The 19,356-nt window shown below is 37.4% G+C and overlaps 3 protein-coding genes across 5 annotated transcripts; all 3 read right to left on the minus strand.

Annotated features, from left to right (window-relative positions):
• Nucleotides 1-123: 123 nt before the first annotated feature.
• Nucleotides 124-3,781, minus strand: LOC148918034 (lysine histidine transporter 1-like). Of its 2 annotated transcripts, none has more exons than XM_008232952.3 (8): nt 2,607-3,781; nt 2,329-2,516; nt 1,719-2,102; nt 1,232-1,625; nt 981-1,086; nt 789-880; nt 605-673; nt 124-518 (listed from the first exon to the last, which is right to left on the minus strand). In XM_008232952.3, the coding sequence occupies exons 1-8, from the start codon at nt 2,658-2,660 to the stop codon at nt 420-422; spliced, it is 1,386 nt and encodes a 461-aa protein (XP_008231174.2). In that variant the 5' UTR covers nt 2,661-3,781; the 3' UTR covers nt 124-419. The 2 variants fall into 2 exon arrangements, with proteins under 2 accessions (XP_008231174.2, XP_088906045.1); XM_089049919.1 differs by having other exon boundaries at nt 2,329-2,525.
• A 253-nt stretch (nt 3,782-4,034) lies between these two features.
• LOC103330381 (lysine histidine transporter 1-like) lies at nt 4,035-8,227 on the minus strand. 2 transcript variants are annotated; one of them, XR_016125964.1, is made up of 8 exons: nt 7,934-8,227; nt 6,306-6,463; nt 5,830-6,213; nt 5,156-5,550; nt 4,942-5,047; nt 4,762-4,853; nt 4,589-4,657; nt 4,035-4,485 (listed from the first exon to the last, which is right to left on the minus strand). XR_016125964.1 is itself a non-coding variant. In XM_008232953.3 (8 exons), the coding sequence occupies exons 4-8, from the start codon at nt 5,339-5,341 to the stop codon at nt 4,387-4,389; spliced, it is 552 nt and encodes a 183-aa protein (XP_008231175.2). In that variant the 5' UTR covers nt 5,342-5,550; nt 5,830-6,213; nt 6,306-6,463; nt 7,934-8,094; the 3' UTR covers nt 4,035-4,386. The 2 variants fall into 2 exon arrangements, 1 of the variants encoding a protein (XP_008231175.2); XM_008232953.3 differs by having other exon boundaries at nt 7,934-8,094.
• A 5,728-nt stretch (nt 8,228-13,955) lies between these two features.
• On the minus strand, nt 13,956-17,427 carry LOC103330382 (Ankyrin repeat family protein). Its single transcript, XM_008232956.3, has 3 exons — nt 17,056-17,427; nt 16,185-16,938; nt 13,956-15,539 (listed from the first exon to the last, which is right to left on the minus strand). Exons 2-3 carry the CDS (start codon nt 16,890-16,892, stop codon nt 14,178-14,180), a joined length of 2,070 nt encoding a protein of 689 aa, XP_008231178.2. The 5' UTR covers nt 16,893-16,938; nt 17,056-17,427; the 3' UTR covers nt 13,956-14,177.
• Between the last annotated feature and the right edge of the window lie 1,929 nt (nt 17,428-19,356).

Raw genomic sequence — 19,356 nt, forward strand, 5'->3', positions numbered from 1 at the left:
AATTATGCCTTTGATAAGAGAGATAATGTATTTCCTTGTTTCTCTACTGTAGTGGTTCAATCTGTAATCTGTAATCTGTATTCTGTGAGTCTCTGACTCCGTTCTACTTCAAGTATCACCAGCGATAGTCAACAGATCTATTTCATTGATGCTGAAATTAAATGGCAATACCTTCACCAAAAATAAATGACAATACATTCATGGGATAAACATAGAAGGCCCAAAAATAAACCCTGAGAAGAAGAACCTGCATAATAAGTTTTGTTCTGAGTAACTCCGTCGGCACCTCCTTACAAACCAGATTGAACAACCCTATTTCGTATGTCTTCATGTACTTATTTGTTACATATGGTTGCATTGCATCTATATGCATGGAATTTCAGGGTAAAACCTACTTGTGCATGTGCCAAGCTTGTATACTAATTGTAGAATTTGTAGTTCTTGGCTTGAAGTATGATATTCCTTAACCCTCCAATAGGTGATAGGATCATCAGCAGAACACCCAGTGTAATGCAAATCTGAAATTAATGAAGCCAATTTAGAAATGGAGCTGGTCCTGTCTTTAAAGCAGAGATATTTATTCAAGCTTGAAAAACATACGTACCCAGTTAACAACCCAAGATAGGCTAAACTTCCTTGGTTTCTTGATGGTAAGCCACATAATGCAAGGGAGCTGAAGAATGAAATTGAATGGATGACGCGATCAATGATTATCTTTCTTTTTTTTAAACTTCAAACTTCACCTTAAATTTGACCACAAATAAAGAGACAGATACTAGGAGACTTACAAAGTATGTTGTTGGGGAAAAGGCAAATCCTCCAAAGAATCCTAGAAGACCACCAAAGAAGGGAAAAGTAATGCCAACGAACATTGTGAATGCTGAAATCAGTAACACAGGCGCATGATTAAATATACACACTGGTGAGTGATTGCACTGCTCTTAGTCTCACTCTCCTGGATGAGGGGATGAACTACTTACCGACATAAGTGTTCCGGGAAATGAAGCGAAGCATTGTAGTGGGTCTAAAATGGAGTTTCTTTACCAACAAGGTTTCTATCATGTCAAATACTGGCATTGCATATAGCTGCAACAAGACAAAGCAAAACCCAACAAGAATTTATCAAAATCTATTTGCAAACTTACCAAAACTAGAGCATGATCTGAAGTTCAGATTCTGAACTTTCCAGTATAGATGGCTTGGCAGATTGGAAAGAAGAAGTAAAACACACCTGATAACTCCCAATGACATGGATGACAACAAACATGTTTGCTGTTATGATAAGCCATTCAGGTTTCTCCAAGGAGATGAGGATGTTGTCCTCAACTTTGTTGCCAAAAATGTAATATCCAATGAAAGCAACTGGAAAGTAGCATAAGGCCACGACTATATAGGCGATCACCACTCCTCTCCACATAGGCTTCTTCGATGGCTTCTCTGGAGAAGAAGGGATTGTTGCTTGGATCTCCAAGACCACATTATGGCCTGCATATGCAAAAGCTACGTCACCCAAGGCAGTGAAGAAGTTGAAGACCGTTCCCGATGTGCTCGGAGCTAAATACCCGTATTCTACATCTGGCTGAACACCCTTGTGGACTGAAGCCGTCCATGCAATAGTAGAGTAACTGCAATCACAATCAATCAAACAACAATATGTTTAAGAATCTTATGTTTCCTAATTTGTGTTTATATGATGATTAATTTATTTAATGCTGTACCTTAATGACATGACTGCTGCAGCTAATGAAACACCAGAGATGGAGTTAAAGTTGGGGAGATGGGCGAGCACAAAGTGAGCAGAGGCAAAGATCATGATGAAGTAGGTGAGTTTGATTGGGTCTTTGTCTTTGCGAGCTATGTTGTGGATCTTCTGCAGGGATTTTCCACCTGTGACCATATACACAATATCCACACCAACCTCGCATATCAGCTGTTGGGGCACCACAATCCAAAGTCCAAGCTTTTCACCAAAGGCATGTTGACCCAGCTCATGGTACCTATCAAACCTCTTTCCAGGAACCATTTCATGCATCTCAACCATTTGCCATAGAGTGAACAAGGTGATCACCCATGACAGTACCAGAATAACAGTACCAGGACCCCTGAAATTAAACAAGCAATTTAGCGAGGGGCTTGTAACTCAAGTGGTTAAGAGGAATTACTCTTGCACTTGAGGCCGTGTGTTCAAATCACCCCTCCCCAAGCATTGCTTGTAGAAATAAAACAAGCAATTTAAAACTTTTTTTCTCTTTCTTTTTAAAAATTTGTTGGTAGTTGGATCATATTCCTAAAAACAAAATTTAGATTAGTGTTTTGAGTAAAACATACCATCCAAGATTGGACATGGCATAAGGGAGACTGAGAACACCAGCTCCAACCATGGCAGTGACATTGTGGAAAGCTGAGTACCACCATTTTGCATTCCTTGAAGAAGTGATTGGAAGCCAATCATCTATTTCCTTCTGCCTCTTTAGTTGTTCATCTATCTGTGATTGCTTCTCGGGTCGCTCGTCCATCTGTGATTTCTAGTACAGAATTCCACTATTAATCCTTAAACAAACTCACAACCCAATGGTTGAAAAAAATGAATCAAACTCTAGTCTTACATTGCTGGAGACGGGGACGGAAGAGTTTTGGTCGGTTGGAGCTTGAACCCCCATGGATGCAGAGAGTAGCTAGCAGCTAGGCTTGGCTTCAAGTCTTGCAGGCAGGAATTAGAGCATGGAAAATAAACATGAATGGGAAGATGAAACATATAATTTATCGGAGGTGAGATGACAGAATGTCAAGCTCAAGAAAACTCCGTCCAAGCGAATCTGAGCGGACTTGAAGTTTATATTTTTGTTTGCTAGCCTTCGCTAAGGAATATGTTATTCGGCCTGTCAAGTTTCATTCAAATGCGAAATAAACTTTTTTGTTTGCTTTCATGCTGGTTGGATGGGGAAAGAAAGTGACCCTCCTTGAATTTTAGTACCAACAACTGGTTCTTTCTAGTTTCATGCATGCACAGTGAGCAACAGAATTCTTAAATTACTTTCTTCAGACTTATATATGTCTTTCCCCTTTCTAAATTCATAGTTACGAGTAACCTCAAAAACTGGCTTGAAGCATGAGTTGAACGCTCACTCTGGTCATAATAGACAACAGAAAATTGAAAGGTTGTTGATATTATTTTAATTTTGTATAATCTTCTTATTGGATTAAAACTAGAAACAAAAAATGGTTATCAAACGGACCCGTAATAAATTGACAACATTTTCACTTCACCAGCCTATAAGAAATGTCACTTATTGCAAAGAGTAAGTGACACAATGACTCTGGCTAATAAAACAACACAAAACAAAGTTGAAGGACACGGTTATGAACAAGAGTTTCAATGAGTTGAAAATATGTACAGAAAGAAACTACCTTTTGCCGTCCCTGAAAGAGCAGAAACCTTAATTAGATTCTATTCTTCCCCATTTTTCTCATAAGACAAATTTCTTTATGATTCCTGTTGCTGCCTATCTCATATCATATCATATGGTACATTAATATAATCGACCTAGTCAAGGGTCCTTCTGCCATTTGTGGACTGGTGGTCTCTCCAAAGAGAAGATTACAAGGTCAAGCTGGGATTATGATACTCTGTCAGGCTGTCAGCTCACACCCATTTTTTAATATTATCACTTTCTTTTTTTATTGAGTGACCCCAACTAGTTTAAAATTGAAATTACTAACAGAGCATATCGAAGATTATACACCGGGGTACGGAGAGTTAAGAGCATTTACACATGCATCTTATATACCCCAAAACAGAGGATTTCAGAGATTTCAAACTATCAGATTCAGACATTAATATCTGACCAAAATGTTTCACCAAATTACTCAAATTTGGTTGGCGTATCCAAACCCTATTAAGAATGGTAATAAGGGTAACTGCACTGAGGCTAATTGCTCAAATTTCTTCTCATGATATGCATTATAGGATAAGATCAATCTGTATTGAGAATCTGCTAACATTTCACACCTACCCATTTCAGAATGCAGAAACAAACACAAAAAAGAAATTAATTTAAGATGATAAGCATTGCATCCACAAAACACATAAAAAGAAAAGAGAAGAGGAAACAGTAGAGCTCTTTTGGGAGCTCCTTGAATTTGGTCCCATGGTTTAAAGTCTTTTCCCCGGATACACAATCTACAAAGTGTTCTCCAAAAGCAATCTTATTTATTTTTCTCCGATGATTGCAGGACCCTTGAGGTATATAGTCCTTAATTAATTCTTCATCATCATCAACAGCTAAATTCTTTCTTCTTTCTTCTTTTTTTTTTTTGGGGTTTTCATATGCATCCTGCAGCAACCTAACACCCTTTGAGGCATTCAGTCCGGAAGGCTTGATGGACTTATGAGTAAAATTTGTAGGTCTTGGCTTCAATTATGATTGTTCTCAATCCTCCAATAGGTGAAAGGACCATCAAAAGAACACCAAAAAAGATGCAAATCTGAAATTGATGAAGTGAAAAGTATAAGATCAACTGAAACAGAAGTGAAAGCAAATGAGCACATTGTGAACAATATAAAGTATATGTAAAAATTTGAACATACATAGTTACACCACCAAGACAAGCTGAACCTTCTTGGTTTGTAGATGGCAAGCCACATTATGCAAGGGAGCTGCAGATATTAAGAAGTTTCATGTGAGAAATTTATTTACAGACTAGTATTTGATTGAATCAAAATTTGCAAGTAACGTTTTGCTAAAGAACTGTGGGGCTTACGAAATATGTTGTTGGGGCAAAAGCAAATCCTCCGAAAAATCCAAGGAGACCGCCGAAGAAAGGGAAGGTAATACCAACGAACATGGTGAATGCTGCAATAAAATGTCAATTAGAATTCATTCATCCAACTTCAGTTTAGCTGAGGCTTAACTTGATGGAATTAAGGAAAATTGTACTTACCGACATATATATTGCGCGTAATGAAGCGAAGCGTTCTGGTGGGTCTGAAATTTAACTTCTTTACCAATACAGTTTCTATCATGTCAAACACTGGCATTGCATAAATCTGCATTACCACATACACACAGAAGCAAAGTTAGACTAATGGTGGGCAAAAAATAAAATAAAATCTTTTGGAAAGAACAGAAAAGGAATTGGAGAGTTTAAAACTCACCTGATAGCTTCCAATAACATGGATGACAACAAACATGTTGGCCATTGCAATGAGCCACACAGGTTTCTGTAGTGACATGAGGATATTATCCTCAACTGAATTGCCAAATACATAATAGCCGATGAGGGCAACTGGGAAGTAGCACAAAGCCACAACTATATAGGCAACAATGACTCCTCTCCACATGGGTCCCTTGGAAGGCTTCTCCGGCGTCGATGGAATTGTTGCTTGTATTTCCAGAACCACATTGTGCCCGGCATACGCAAAAGCCACTTCCCCCAAGGCATTGAAGAAGTTGAACACAGTTCCTGATGTAGACTTGGCTTTATATCCATATTGAACATTGTCTACCACACCCTTGTTTCACAGAAGCTGCCCAAGCAATGGTAGAGTAACTGCAAGCATCAAAACATTGAAGAAATTAGTTCAACAAAAGATTAATTAATTTCAATTAAGAACAAATTAAGGGCTTGTTTAGGACTACTTCAATAGGAAGCACGTGTGGTCATAAGCGGTTTTTATGTAAGTGCTTTTATTAGAAGGACGTTGAAATTTTGTTGAAAATTCAAGTGCTTCTAGAAAAGCATTTTATGACCCATAAACATATTTCAATTGTTATTTGTTAGCCATTCCAAAAGCACCCCAAAACAGAGCCTAAATTAAATTATATATACCTCAAGGACATGACTGCTGCCGCCAAAGATACACCAGAAATGGAGTTCAAGTTGGGGAGGTGGGAGAGGACGAAGTGAACAGAAGCGAAGATCATGATGAAGTAAGTTAATTTGATCTTTTTACATTCTGGGCAGACAGAATTGTGGACCTTCTGCAGTGATTTTCCTCCAGTTACCATATAAACAATGTTGACACCAACTTCCACAACCAGCTGCTGAGGCACCACAATGTAAAGACCAAGTTTTTCACCGAAGGCATATTGACCCAACTCGTGGTATCTATCAAACCGCTTCCCAGGAACCATCTCATGCATCTCCACCATTTGCCACAGAGTGTACAATGTGATGATCCATGACAGCACCAAAATCACCACACCAGGACCCCTGATTTATTTTTATTTAAACACCATTAATTATTTATTTAAAAAATAATAATATAATATAAGCCAGCTTGAATTACAAGTAACACAACGTACCATCCAAGTTCTGACATGGCATAAGGGAGACTGAGAACACCAGCTCCGACCATGGCAGTGACATTGTGGAAAGCTGAGTACCACCATTTTGCATTCCTTGAAGAAGTAATTGGAAGCCAATCATCTATCGCCTTCTGCTTCGCTAATTTTTCGTCAATCTGATAACATAACATAACACGTTTCCTTAGCAACAATCCTTGAACAACAAATTTTGTCACCCAAATGATGCACCACTAGTGGTATGGTTGGAATTCTAGGGACTTACGGGGGTGTTTTCGAAAGAAACATCCAGTGAATCTTATTATTTGGTATCCGGGTATCCCGTCTGTATCTTCAGGGAAGAGTTAAAAAGTTGACAAAAAGGGCTTTTATGAATTTTGTCAACTTGTGAGTGAGCTGTATCTAAGCAGTGTCTTATTAGCTTTGGACACGTGGTATCTACTCTTTTCAAACAATTGTGAGATTCTCTCTCCATTCCATGGCCACATGGGCCAGCACTACTTAATTACGACCAAGGCCAACGGTACAATAGCCCATTTTTCTATTCAAATTTTCCCCCTAAATACGTGTCTATTTCTTGCGTGTACCAATAGAAGTATTTTGAATTAAAAATCCACCCTCAGAATTATAATTGCGACAACTGGAAAACGGAAACTGCCAACAAATCAAGACATATGCAAGGCTAGGGAATTAAATGCAAGATGGAATTTTGGAAACAAGGAAAATCAAGTGGATGAAGACCTCATTTGCCATCACATTAAAAATCAAGAGATAACATGCAAAAGGAAAACAAAAATTGACACGACATCAAGGAAGTAACGGGCATCTAAATAAATACATATTATCCAAAACTCTTTGCACATGATTATACAAAATGGAAAGTTTTTTTTAAGAGTGTATAATTTGTTTCTTACCACGTCACCGGTAAACGTAATAGTCAGATGAAACTATTTCATTCCCGAATTTTGTTTGATAATGAGAACACAAAGACTATTTATATCTATATCTATATCTATATCTATATCTATGTGGTCCTGAATCGAAGTATATTAGTCAACTCCTTGGAATTCAAAGCTGAATGACACATGCAGGAAATTAAACAAAGAGATGCCGTAAGGCAGGGGTTTAGGATAGAAACGGGGAACTTTCCTCCAAATTGAGTGAAATAGTGACGAAACTGAGACTGAAACAACACCAGAACACAACACCTCATCTCAGACTCAAACTGAGACTGAAACAACACCAGAACACAACACCTCATCTCAGACTCAAACTGAGAGAAAGGCTACGAAATTGCAAAGCAACAATACGAAGAGAAATTATAAAAGGCCTCTTTCTTTCTGTTTGTTTGACTGATATTATGTATGTCGCTGCATTTTCCATTTTCCATTTTCCTCCTTCAAGGTGGATTCAAATAGAGCATCAATAATTCTCGGGAAACAAACACATGTCTAGTGTAATTCTCATAACAAGATCATATACAGTCATAGAGCAAGCGAAGAAAATAAAAACAAACAAAGCTTTCGAAACATGTGCTAAAAACATTAGCGCCCCGACATTTTGGAACTTTCGATACTGTCAAAAAGAGAGATACACAGAGAGAGAGAGAGACAGAGAGAGAGACTTACATCTGCAGAGGCATAATTGTTCTGGTCAGTTGGAGCTTGGGTTCCCATGGCCGGCACAAAATGGCGAGGATATACACGACAAAAGAAACTAAGAGAGAGAGAGAGAGAGCAAGAGAGAGAACAATTAAGTACAAGGTAAAAAAACCAGCACAGACATTACCGAGGTGCTCTTTCTATCATATATATAGAACGCTCAAAGTCCCACGTGAGTATTTAGACTAAACTACCCTTCCATCCGACATGTGAAGAAGAAGAGCCCTCTCAGAAGCGCTGACACTTTTTTTCGTTTGACTTTCCAATCACAATTTTTTTTCTTCTTTCTAAAGTACTTTATTTAAAAAATGATGAAATTTCTAGGAAACGACCTGGAAATCGCGTATAATTAAAATGAAGGTGGAAACACAAACACAAACACGCAATCGGAGATCGTAGGTTCACATTTTATTATATAGCTAAAAGGCAACAGAAAAAAAAACAATTATACCAAAAAGGAAAAAAAATTCCCAAGTTCGAAATTAAAAATACAACATCAATAAGATTCTATTTGGATGGATAAATTTAGAGATTCCTAAGACAATCTCTAATTTAAAAATAATTAGGTTCAATCCAATGAATCATTTATTTCAGAAAAGAATATATAAAACTTAATCCAAATAGAATTTTAATTAATCTTTTTGATTTAGTTAGAATGATATATTCATTCATATGTTTCTTTTATTTTTTTACCACGTAATTAATACAAAACTTAATGCACACTTAACGTTATGTTGAAGCATTTTAATTATAATTTTTTTGCCCACATGCCGTCCCATAAATTTATTTTCTTTGAGAATCAAAATTCCTATGTTTTCTAATCTATATTACACATGAAGCCAAAGACATGTTACCGTAAACAAGAAATCCCTCAAATATCTAATTTTTTTATAGAGATAATCTTTGAGATAATATCTTAAAATTAGACCGTTCTAAATGCAATAGGTCTTGGTTGGTCGATTGAACCACTTAAGCTTGCCAACTTGTATTTTATGGCTCCCATAATGTTATGTGTCCATCTGTCGTCTTGTGTTCTTGGCCATTTGATTCTTCACATGAAGATATATAGAATATGTTTAATTTCTATCTTCATTATTATTTTTATCCAATTATATATATTGGTGGTGATGGTCACTGTTCACTTGTTGAATCAATGTGAATATACTATTCATGGTCTTCGTTTCGTATTAATATACCTATTCATAGTCTATCAAACACAACTTTATCCTCTCTATATCTCAACTACGTACTAATGATTAATAAGGAGAATTTGTTTGAATTAATAATTAAATTGTATTTTAGAAATAATGGTGAGTGAAAAGATATGATTGTGTTTTTTAAAATTTACGTGATAAGTAAAGAAATAAGACCAGGAGCGGAAATATCAACACTCATTCTAACATTGTATGTGGCTAAGGGAGGTGATTTTACTATAATTCCAAGATGGCGACCTGGCCTGCTCTGCACCATGAGTTACTTGAAAACGGAAATAGAATAGAAATTAATGTTGCACATATATATATATATATATATATATCATGTATGATGGTTTACCAATCCCATGATAGTTTGTCCGTGATGATAATGATCATCACTATGCTTTGCCCACGACGAACTCATGTGAATATTAATACCTCTGTGGACTCACTAGTATTGGATTTGGATAAGTACTGAGGGGAAGAGAGATTCGAACATGTTGTTATGAATTGATTGAGTAAGTGACTAGTTTTTCATTAGGACTACATTTTTGGATCATGATAAGATTTATCCTCTTTACAAAAGTGTGCTAAACGATATAAATTCATATGAAATCATGGCGTGCAACAGTGGAATATGAAAATTTAATATTGTGAGATAAGTACGTGCAACTTCAAAATCTCATCACGCATATATATTACAGGAAACTAAGTAGAATATTGGAAGAAATCTCACCAATTTCTTTTTTATTTTTCCAAACTAAGGAATCTGTAATAATTTTTGGTTAATTTTTTTTATACATTTATACACCAGGGAATGTCAACTATACTAGATAAAGTGGTTTTAGCTCTTTAGAGAGAGAGAGAGAGAGAGAGAGAGAGAGAGAGAGAGAAGTTGATGGAAAAAAGAGGGAGATGGAGAAGAAGAAGAAGAAGAAGAAGAGGGAGACGAGGAGAGGGAGTGAAGATAGATATAAGAAGAATGAGAAGAAAAAATAGAGAGAGAGATGAAGACAAGACAAACGGAGAGATTGAGATAAAAGAAAAAGAAAAGATTGAAACTATGTATTATATATCTATATATATATTCTTATAATAATATTATATATAATATTTTTTAAAATCTTCGGTTTGGTTTGGTTAAACAGTGATTTTGAATATTGCAAACCATACACCGAATCATATATTTCAGTTTGGTTTGGGTTCAAACTGATGACAAATTTTTTTTTAAAAAAAAAACCAAACCAACCCAACCCATCGATTTGATTTGGGCGGTTTGGCCGGATTTCATGTCCAAATGCCCAGCCCTAGTTTAGATACTGAAATTGCTCCTTAAATACTGGATGCATATAATATAATATTTTACCACATATATATATATATATATATATATATTAATCATGTGAATGAGTGCTGGTAATTTGCTGGTGACTGACTGCTAGGACAATGAGTAAGGGAGACGGCAAGGCTGGGCGGCCAATGATATATCTTTAAAGGAGATACTTTTTCTTTATGGGAATCACAGTTTAATATATATGTAAAAATAATCCATTAAAAGTACAAACAAAAAAAACTTATGTATATATGTCATATTGTTATTGGCAAAAATTAGTATAGGAGATCCTACTTATACGGTAAAGAGGAAAGTATTTTTATATCTTTATTAATTTGTGACTAATGTATGTATGAATGAACAGACTAGAATCAAGTAGATAGTGCCAAATGAAAGATTCACTTTTTTTTTTTGGTTAGGTTAAGTGAATGAAAGATTCAGTGGAGAATATTTGAATTCATATGAAACGTGGTGGAAAAATTAATTAAAAAGACGAATAAATATGTATAATGATCACCACCACCAAGGCAATGCAAGGCAAATCAAGGCACTCACCTCACATGATGATGCTTGTTGTAGATATTTCTATAGCTTTTGACATATGAGTCTGACATATCAAATAGATTCGAGGGCGGAGGAGGCCCCAGAAGAACCAAGCAGAAAGCAAAAACAATAATCAACGGTTAACACCAAAACTTGTAAACTTTTACTTTTCCTTGGTTGGACTTTTCAAGTGTTTTGCACTTTCACTTAGTCGCATTGTGTATTGTATTGTACGCATAGTTTTCCCCACCTCTAATTAGTGGCCTGCCCAAATTTGATCCTCCTCCCCTGAGCTAGAGCCACCCAAATTTGATTTCTCAAGCAACACAATGAGAACGTTGACCTTTCTTAGCAGAATCTCACTTCCTTGGAGGAATCTAAAATAAATCTTTTATTTTTCTTTCAACTATATGACTCATGATGGGTGCATTATGCATAATATAATAACATTATCATATGTTGCTGTGAAAACAAAAGTTTTGGTCTTCAAAATGACATACTCCTTTGTATTTGTAATAAAAAATCGCAAAAGAATTCGGCGGTCCACTCAGAGACTCGCTCATATTCAAAGATGAAATAATGCAAGTATTTGTGTAAAGTGGTCAATGGCTGAATGGCTGAATGGGGGGCGCAAGTTCCTAAAGTTGCGTTTAAACTGAACTTGCTTTTGATTGATCTTCTTCCCACTCCCAATTTGCAGGCGTGGTGGGGCACACAATATTCTTTGATTCGTTTTTAGACAAACGAAACCAACGATATTGGTTGCAACTTAGAGGGAGGAATCGAACCTAAAACTTCATATTCAAGAATAAATACTTTTGATCACTTGAAATATAAGCGCATTTTCACGATCTTTGATTCCTAAGCGTCATTATACGTGGAAACTTTCGCCACTATTACCAGATGGGGTCTTCATCTTGAGTTTTTGATACCCACCCCATTTCCATAAGGAATGCAAATCCATCTGTCCAACAAATATGTGTCCCATCAGCAGAAGAAACCGTGGAACAACTGGAGTGGACATTGTGGAAATTTTAGCCAAAATTGTACACACGAAGACTTTGGACCCAGAAGTTGCGGTCAACACTAGACGCCAGGAAGATGCTGTGTACACTTCACCTGTTTAGGACCCATAAGTTGTAAGCTAGCTTTATTGTTAGGCCATTCACTGGAATTGGATTAATGTCAAAGCACTTGCCTTAAACTTAAACTTGAACAACCTACGCTGAGTGGCTAAAAGGTTCACGATCGACAACAAGTCCACTTCGAGGAAAACAAGAAGAAGAAACCCTTAATTAAATCAAGCCCGCAAAATTAAAGTCGAAAATTGTAGGCAGATAGAGTTTCGTACTCAACTTAACGAAAAAGAGGTACAGAATAAAAATATAATCGAAGCCGCTAGGGGTCTCTAGTTCAACTATATCCAAGAAACTTAGAGGAAATTATATATACATTACGACCCACGTCTGATATTCATTCATATAATTGTGTAGATGTCAAAGGCAGGAAAACAGGTACAATAATTTCAAGTGGAGTTATCTGCGACTAGGGACAACTGTGCCATTACGTTACCTAAGCTTAGTAGGAAATTGTCAAAGACTTGGAATTCACTCTCTCAATTTATGGAAGTTTGTGCTTGGATTTACCTGATGATGTTAACATTGAAGAATTTTTTTGGGAGATAGCGCGATAACAAAACATTTGTTGATTAAACAGATAGACTGAAATTAATTTAATGACGTATATATATGTGTGTTTGTATGCGCGCGCTTTATTTTTATAAATTTGGAACCAAGAATTTTCATATCATTTTACTTTGCGTGTGAACATATAGATGCACTGATATTAACTAATGGCAAAGAAAAGTATCCTATAGGTAGGGTTGACGTTGATTGTATGATTGTTTACCCTTGGCCAGGGTCCACTTATATAAATACTTGAGGGTATAATATCTCTATCCTTCTCAAGACGATGTAGAGGCGATGATCTGTTACCAAAAAAACAAATAAAGAAGAAGAAAAAGAGGAGGAAAAACAAGTATATGTGGTGTGGTGGAGGGATGAAGAAATTCAACATTAACATAATAACATGTTGTCGACCATGGATTTGTTGGTTTTATTCGGACAAGGAAATACTGAAGATTTACAAAGTTACCACCAAATACTATATGCGATACAACTAGCAACAATTTCTATGGCTTATAATCTTGGTTTATAATTTAGACAAGATGATAGACTCAAGCAAGTACGTATACTTGCAGAGCATATTAAGATAAGATGCTTACACCAAAGTTGACTTGAACCAGGCAGCTCTCCTCCTTACTGTGACTTCCTCCTTGGCGCTGATAAGTTGGGTGGTTTGGTTTCGAATGTCGCTAGCTAGGGTTTGACCAGTTGTATTATTCTATCGCTATCGGTTGCTCATTTCGTCCAAAAAAAAAAGTTGTGCCTTTTGGATTTCAACTTGTTTTTTCGTCGGAGTTGTTTAGATGAACTTTATGTCTGGATCAGAGGTTGGCTTGTCTGTTCAAAGAAACAATAAACAAAGAAAGAAACAAAGACTATGCAAGTGGCAGTGGTAGGACCACGTTCACAAGCCGTACGCAGGCAGAACCCAAAACAAGAAGAAAAAGACATGGCTGTTGACCAAATTAGACGACCTTTACAGTGTTGGGCTGCGGCAGGCCACACAAGTCCTTGTTCCTTGAAAAGCTAGCGCAACTTGTTTTTTGATTTGGGCATACTGTTATAATTCTAAGGAGAAATTAAGGGCTTTTTTTCTTCTTAAGATTAGGGATTGCTAGAGAGCACATTGGCCCAAAGAACCTGCATAATGGTATGGACTAGAAACAGATTGATGCAAACAGTTTTTAACTAGAATTTTTTTCTCTCTTTTTATCATTCATAATCTAGACAAGTTAAAACAAGCAAACATAACATAGCATAAGATAAAAGTAAAAGATAGGAAAAACATAAATAGTAAGTAACAGTACAAGCTATTCAAGTTACATCTCTTCCTCTATGTTAGTGAGTTTGCATATAATATCCAAGCACCGAGCACTTCCTTTCCTTTCTGTGTTTTGACGTCTGCTTCATTGCAATGCAACCACCCAACTCTTCACATCTTCACATCAACTCACTCAAGCCACTGAAATAACAGGAGGAGGAGGAGAAGCATGCTTGAAACTTTGGTTCTGCTGCTGCTGCTGCTGCTGCCTGCTAACAGGGTTTTTCACAGATAGGCCTGAGGCACCAAAACAGAAATACTGGCTCCTCAGCCTTCTATTCAGGGAGCCTTGTTTACCCAAGTTTGGCGTTTCATCATCAACTACTTGATTTGACCAAGATGGTCCAGCAGTATCAGTTTCAATGTACACACCTTTTTGTTTATCTAGAGAACTAGGTGAAGAGATTGATGATGATTTTGAAAATGAACTAGAGCGCGACCGACGTGGAACAGTTATGTGTGGAATTGCCTGCAGAACACCATGCCTTATGCCACAAGCAAACCTCTTCTTCGCAGATGGACTTGATTGGTTGCTCCTCACAGAAAGTGTCCGTTTGTTATTCGCAAGTGATGAAGGCTTTGAAAATCTCTGTCGAAGTGGTGTTGGTGCATCATCTGAACTGCTCCATATCTTGTTTGAATCCACCGAACCAAAATCAACTGATTTCTTGAATCTTTCGGGTTTTTTCTCCTTCATCCGGGGCCAGCCAATGACGCGTTTCAACTGTTGTGCTGCATAATTTACAGAACCTGGTTTTTTACTAGAGAATGAGCTGCGGTTCTCATTGGTTGGGTCATATGGGCTGATCAGTTCTGGTGAAGGTGAATTGTTTTCTGTGCTATGCTGATCAGCAGTGGCATCTGAAACATTTTCAATGCCTGTATGTAAGAAGATTTCTGTGTCAGAAATTCTAAATGATGTTCCAGGACTGCTTCCATCACCTTGCATCTTCAACCGAGAAGCAATGGCTTTTCTTGCATTGTAATCTTGACAACCAAATATCCCCCCAGCTGAAATCAACTGCCTAATTAGTATCTCAGACGATGCAGAACGAGGCCATTGTCTGAGGCAATCAAGTGCTGTCATGCCATCAATGTCACGGGCATTGACATCAATTGATTGAGCAATCATCAGCAGTTGCACCAAGTCAGAATGAACATTCCCAATGATTGCCGTGTGAAGGGCAGTCCGTCCTTCGTTGTTTTTGGCATTGACGATGTCCTCAATGTTGAAAGCTTTCCCACATACCAATTGCTTCAGAAGCTGAATTTGTCGGTCCAATCTTCGGAAGGCAGGACTTTGAAAACCAGATACAGCCTTGTGGAGAAACGTTTCTCCAGAGTTGTTTCTCATGGAAATGGACGACGGAGAAGCAGATATAAGAGCTTCAGCTGCAGCTAATTGACCCCTTGAAGCAGCCACATGCAATGCTGTGTTGCCCTGATGGTCATTGGAGTTTATGATATCATAAGATGCTAAAAGGTACTTCACAACCTGCATGAATGACAAGATTGGTCACATTAATTCAGTGTATGGATCAAATCATTGCAATAGTTCAAGTCAGGCCAAATCTTGAATCTTGATCTCAATCATGGAAGGGATAACCTCTGTCTTACATGAAACAAGTAGAACGGTGCTTACTAAAAACGATCCGAGTTTTACACCTTTTGGAAAGTTTATGGAAAATATATCCACAAAGTAAGTATAAGATGTGGAACTGCAAATGAAGTGTTCTTTCAAAGTAAATTCTGAATAAGCATCAATCAAACTTCGGAACAATCATGAATCAGTCATCTAACTTCTCTGGAAGCAAGAATATACATTAAAGTTAAATATCAATGGAGTCATTCATGATATGCTTTACGAAATAAAACCACGAAAAGCCACACAAAATTTATGTTTCTATTCATCCTACTATATACAACCGCATAACCTCAAATTGTACTTGGTTAAGCTGATATATGCTTGTGTATGAATCATGCACAAAAGAAAAAGGAAAAATAAAGGGCGCAATTTGGAAAAGCAGAGCTTACAACAGCTGGGTTTTTTTTTTTTGTTTGGTCAAAAGAATAAAGAAGAAAAAAGATTGAATCTTTGCAAAAGCACATTTAGACTAGCATAAGGGGGAGAGCCTCTCACCTCTACCCGCCCTTTCCCAGCTGCTGCATGGAGGATAGTTGATCCCTGAATATCCCTGTAAGCCAAAACATCTGAGCAATCGGAAAGAAGCTCCTTCAAAATGCTCAAATTTCCTCCTCTGGCAGCAGCATGAACTGCTCTGTTAACCATCTCCCGCTTGTATACAGAAGGAATGTCCCCAATGTGTTCTTCCAGCTCTCCACCTTTGCCTGTCATAAATCTCGGTGAAACAGCAAAGTCAAAGAGCAGCCTGAAAACCTCAGTGTTCTTGCTCCTAGCAGCAGCATACAGTATATCAGTAATCCCAAATTCTCCTTCCCCAAAAACAAGCAGAGGGTTTCTTTCAAGTAGCTCTTGAACAAAACCGAGATGTCCAGCTGAGGCAGCTGTGTACATAAGCCATCCACCATAACCAGCCCTGATGAGAGAGTTCTTTCCTTTCTTGGATTCACACTCATAGAAAAGCTTTCGAGCAACGTTTGAACGGCACTTGGCTACATCATCAAACTGTGCTTCATCATCCCATACTGTCTCAAGACGACGAATTCGGCGTAAAGATGTGAGCTTGATGAGGTGGTTGCTGTCAATGCGGAGGAGCTCTCGAACCAAGTCATAGTGACCATTAGCAGCTGCCCAATCAATCGGAGAAGCATACCACCATTGGTCCCCTGTGCTCTCCCATCGAAGAGGAAAATATGTAGGAGGCATTCTGATGATTTTCTGAAGATGGTAGAAAATAGAGAGCTAGCTAGTTCTGATGATTTAGCAACACAAGAAGCAAGCCAGCTTAGCAAAAACAGGTACATGAAGAGATAAAGGAAGCAATAAAAGTCATAGAAAGAGAAGAGAGGAGAAGAGAAGAGAAGAGGACCTTTTGTATTAATTTAAGCAGTTGATCAACTACCAGCAATGCCAATAACAGAAGTACAGCAAGGGAAATAAAAGATGAAATAATTATGAATAATATAAAGTAGGAGGTATGGGATGGGAAACAACAATCATGGCTTACACAAATGGAAGCCAGAAAGGAAGAGGGCCTTGGAATGGATTGGAGGAAAGTAGGAGAGAAGAAGAATATAATATGGTTTTAGGGTCAATATCAAAACTAATATTGTGTAGTGTGTGACAGAGTTTTAGGCTTTTGATGATGGTGATAATAAGAAATAACCCTCCCCCCAAAAGAAATTACCATAGGGTGAAACGAGATTCGTTTTCTACTGTGAATGTGAAATGAAAGTTACAGATAATGATGGTGTGATGTAGGGAAGGAGATTAAATTTACTGATACTTTTGGTTGGGGTAATGATAGAGGAGCAGAGGAAGCAGAGCTGGTGGGTTGGATTGGAAGATATAAGAAAATGCTGATAGCCCATAAATTATCATTACTAATTAAGCTTTGATTCAGACGTGGTACTTAATATTCTCTGGTTGGTTAGGTAATTAGCTAATTAGCTTAGCCTACTTTATTTAGCCACCACAGTGGTCAAAGTTGACACTTTACCTGCACAATCCATCCACCCTCTTGTCCCAGTCAAGTACTCAACAAAAGAAACCACTCATGTTTAGGGGTTAACTCCAGAATCTCTGATATTTGGTCTAAGAATTTTCATTCCCTGATCACGTAAGCATTTGAACACCAATATCAGAATTATCGGGATTAATTGATCAACTTTAAAAAGAAATTGGAATTTCCAGGAATTTAATACCGCGATGGACGGTGGCTTACTCAATCCCACTTCTATTCTATGTGCTGATCTTGAAATGGTTCACTATGTCAGCTGCATAAATTAATATTCCGTCGGTGCAATGCAAGCAAGCAACACGCAACTTTTGACGGTAATGACGCAATGCAATTTTTAATACTGTTAACCTATCTAATTCAAGACACTTTGGGCCCGTTCGATAACCATATTAATAACCTCTTGATTATCTTCTTTTTTTCTTTTATCTCCGGCAGTAGGAAATTATTACCATAGTTGGGATTGTTAATCATTCCGAAAGCAATAGGTTATTATATATAACAAGTTAACAACCAACAAAGCAAAGATTACATGTAAGATTTGGGTGTGCAGAGCAGTGCAGCAGCTAAGTTTGCCTGTTAGCTTGGCTCTTTACAAATTAGAAGCTTCAACTCTCAAACACAAGTAGTATCCCTATATTGTCTACTCTCACACACACACACACACATACATATATATATATATATATATATATATATCAGTCTTACTGGAAGACACACACATATACGGAGCAGAGCTTTAAAAAAGCAAACGATGCGCCATGTGCTTGGTGAGAAGCAGCTTTTAACTTTTGGAGTAGCTCAACATTCAAAAGCTATAAAAATAGAGGGTGTGGGTTACTCACTTTAACAATAATTATTAATCTCCATGTGACAAGTGACATGTCAAATTTCTGTTTTTCTTTTTCTTTTTCTCATCTGCTTATCCAGTCCAGTTCTTCCACCAGTCTCTTTCTTCGCTACTTTAAATCAGAGTCATCGTCGAAGCCTAGTCTTCACATGGCCTTTTGCAGAACGAAAAGCATGGAGCATGCAGCCCAACAGCGACTACCTAAGCTAAGCTACCTGCACCCTGCAGCCCCATTTCAGTGGATATTCACGCTCTAGAAAATGAACTAACTCATAGAGCCGGACCACCAGACCACCATGCATTTGCATACTTTTTCATACAAGAGAAGTTCTGCTTATTTCTGTAAACTACCGTCACGTCATGACAACACAAATTTCCTTGCCTGCCAAGTTGATATAGGGAAAGAGGAGGAAAGCATCAACCTTTCCGTGAACCACTGGGATATAGGATTGGGATAGAATGCGACCGACCCACCATTGTTAAGTTGGGTAAGGCCTAAGGTGGACACATAGTAGGACATTCGATGGTGCCTTCCATATCCATTCCACCAACCGTGTATCAAAGCAATGTCAAAAGTATATGGCCCCATCTGTTTAACATGTTATTCCAATTAAATAGCCTTTTTTTTTCCTTTTTTTTTCAGGCGTCATTTATGCTAGTTTATCAAGGTAGTCAACTAGCACTCTTACACTCAAGTTTGAGTTTCATTTCCCGTAGATTAAATTAATTTAAAATTGTTTAGACTATAGTTTTTTTTATTTTTTATTTTGTTTTTTTTTAATCATAGAAATATAACTTCATTG

This window comes from Prunus mume, linkage group LG4 (genome assembly GCF_029339155.1).
Source record: "Prunus mume cultivar Tortuosa linkage group LG4, ASM2933915v1, whole genome shotgun sequence".
NCBI lineage: Eukaryota > Viridiplantae > Streptophyta > Magnoliopsida > Rosales > Rosaceae > Prunus > Prunus mume.

Coding starts and splice junctions, on each gene's coding strand:
- LOC148918034 (XM_089049919.1), bottom strand. CDS start 2,660: ATGGGGGTTCAAGCTCCAACCGACCAAAACTCTTCCGTCCCCGTCTCC. Junction 2,526..2,606: donor CCGTCCCCGTCTCCAGCAAT/GTAAGACTAGAG, acceptor ATTCTGTACTAG/AAATCACAGATGGACGAGCG. Junction 519..604: donor TATCTTGGGTTGTTAACTGG/GTACGTATGTTT, acceptor CATTAATTTCAG/ATTTGCATTACACTGGGTGT.
- LOC103330381 (XM_008232953.3), bottom strand. CDS start 5,341: ATGTGGAGAGGAGTCATTGTTGCCTATATAGTTGTGGCTTTGTGCTAC. Junction 5,048..5,155: donor ATGTTATTGGAAGCTATCAG/GTGAGTTTTAAA, acceptor GTGGTAATGCAG/ATTTATGCAATGCCAGTGTT. Junction 4,486..4,588: donor TGTCTTGGTGGTGTAACTAT/GTATGTTCAAAT, acceptor CATCAATTTCAG/ATTTGCATCTTTTTTGGTGT.
- LOC103330382 (XM_008232956.3), bottom strand. CDS start 16,892: ATGCCTCCTACATATTTTCCTCTTCGATGGGAGAGCACAGGGGACCAA. Junction 15,540..16,184: donor CTGGGAAAGGGCGGGTAGAG/GTGAGAGGCTCT, acceptor TCATTCATGCAG/GTTGTGAAGTACCTTTTAGC.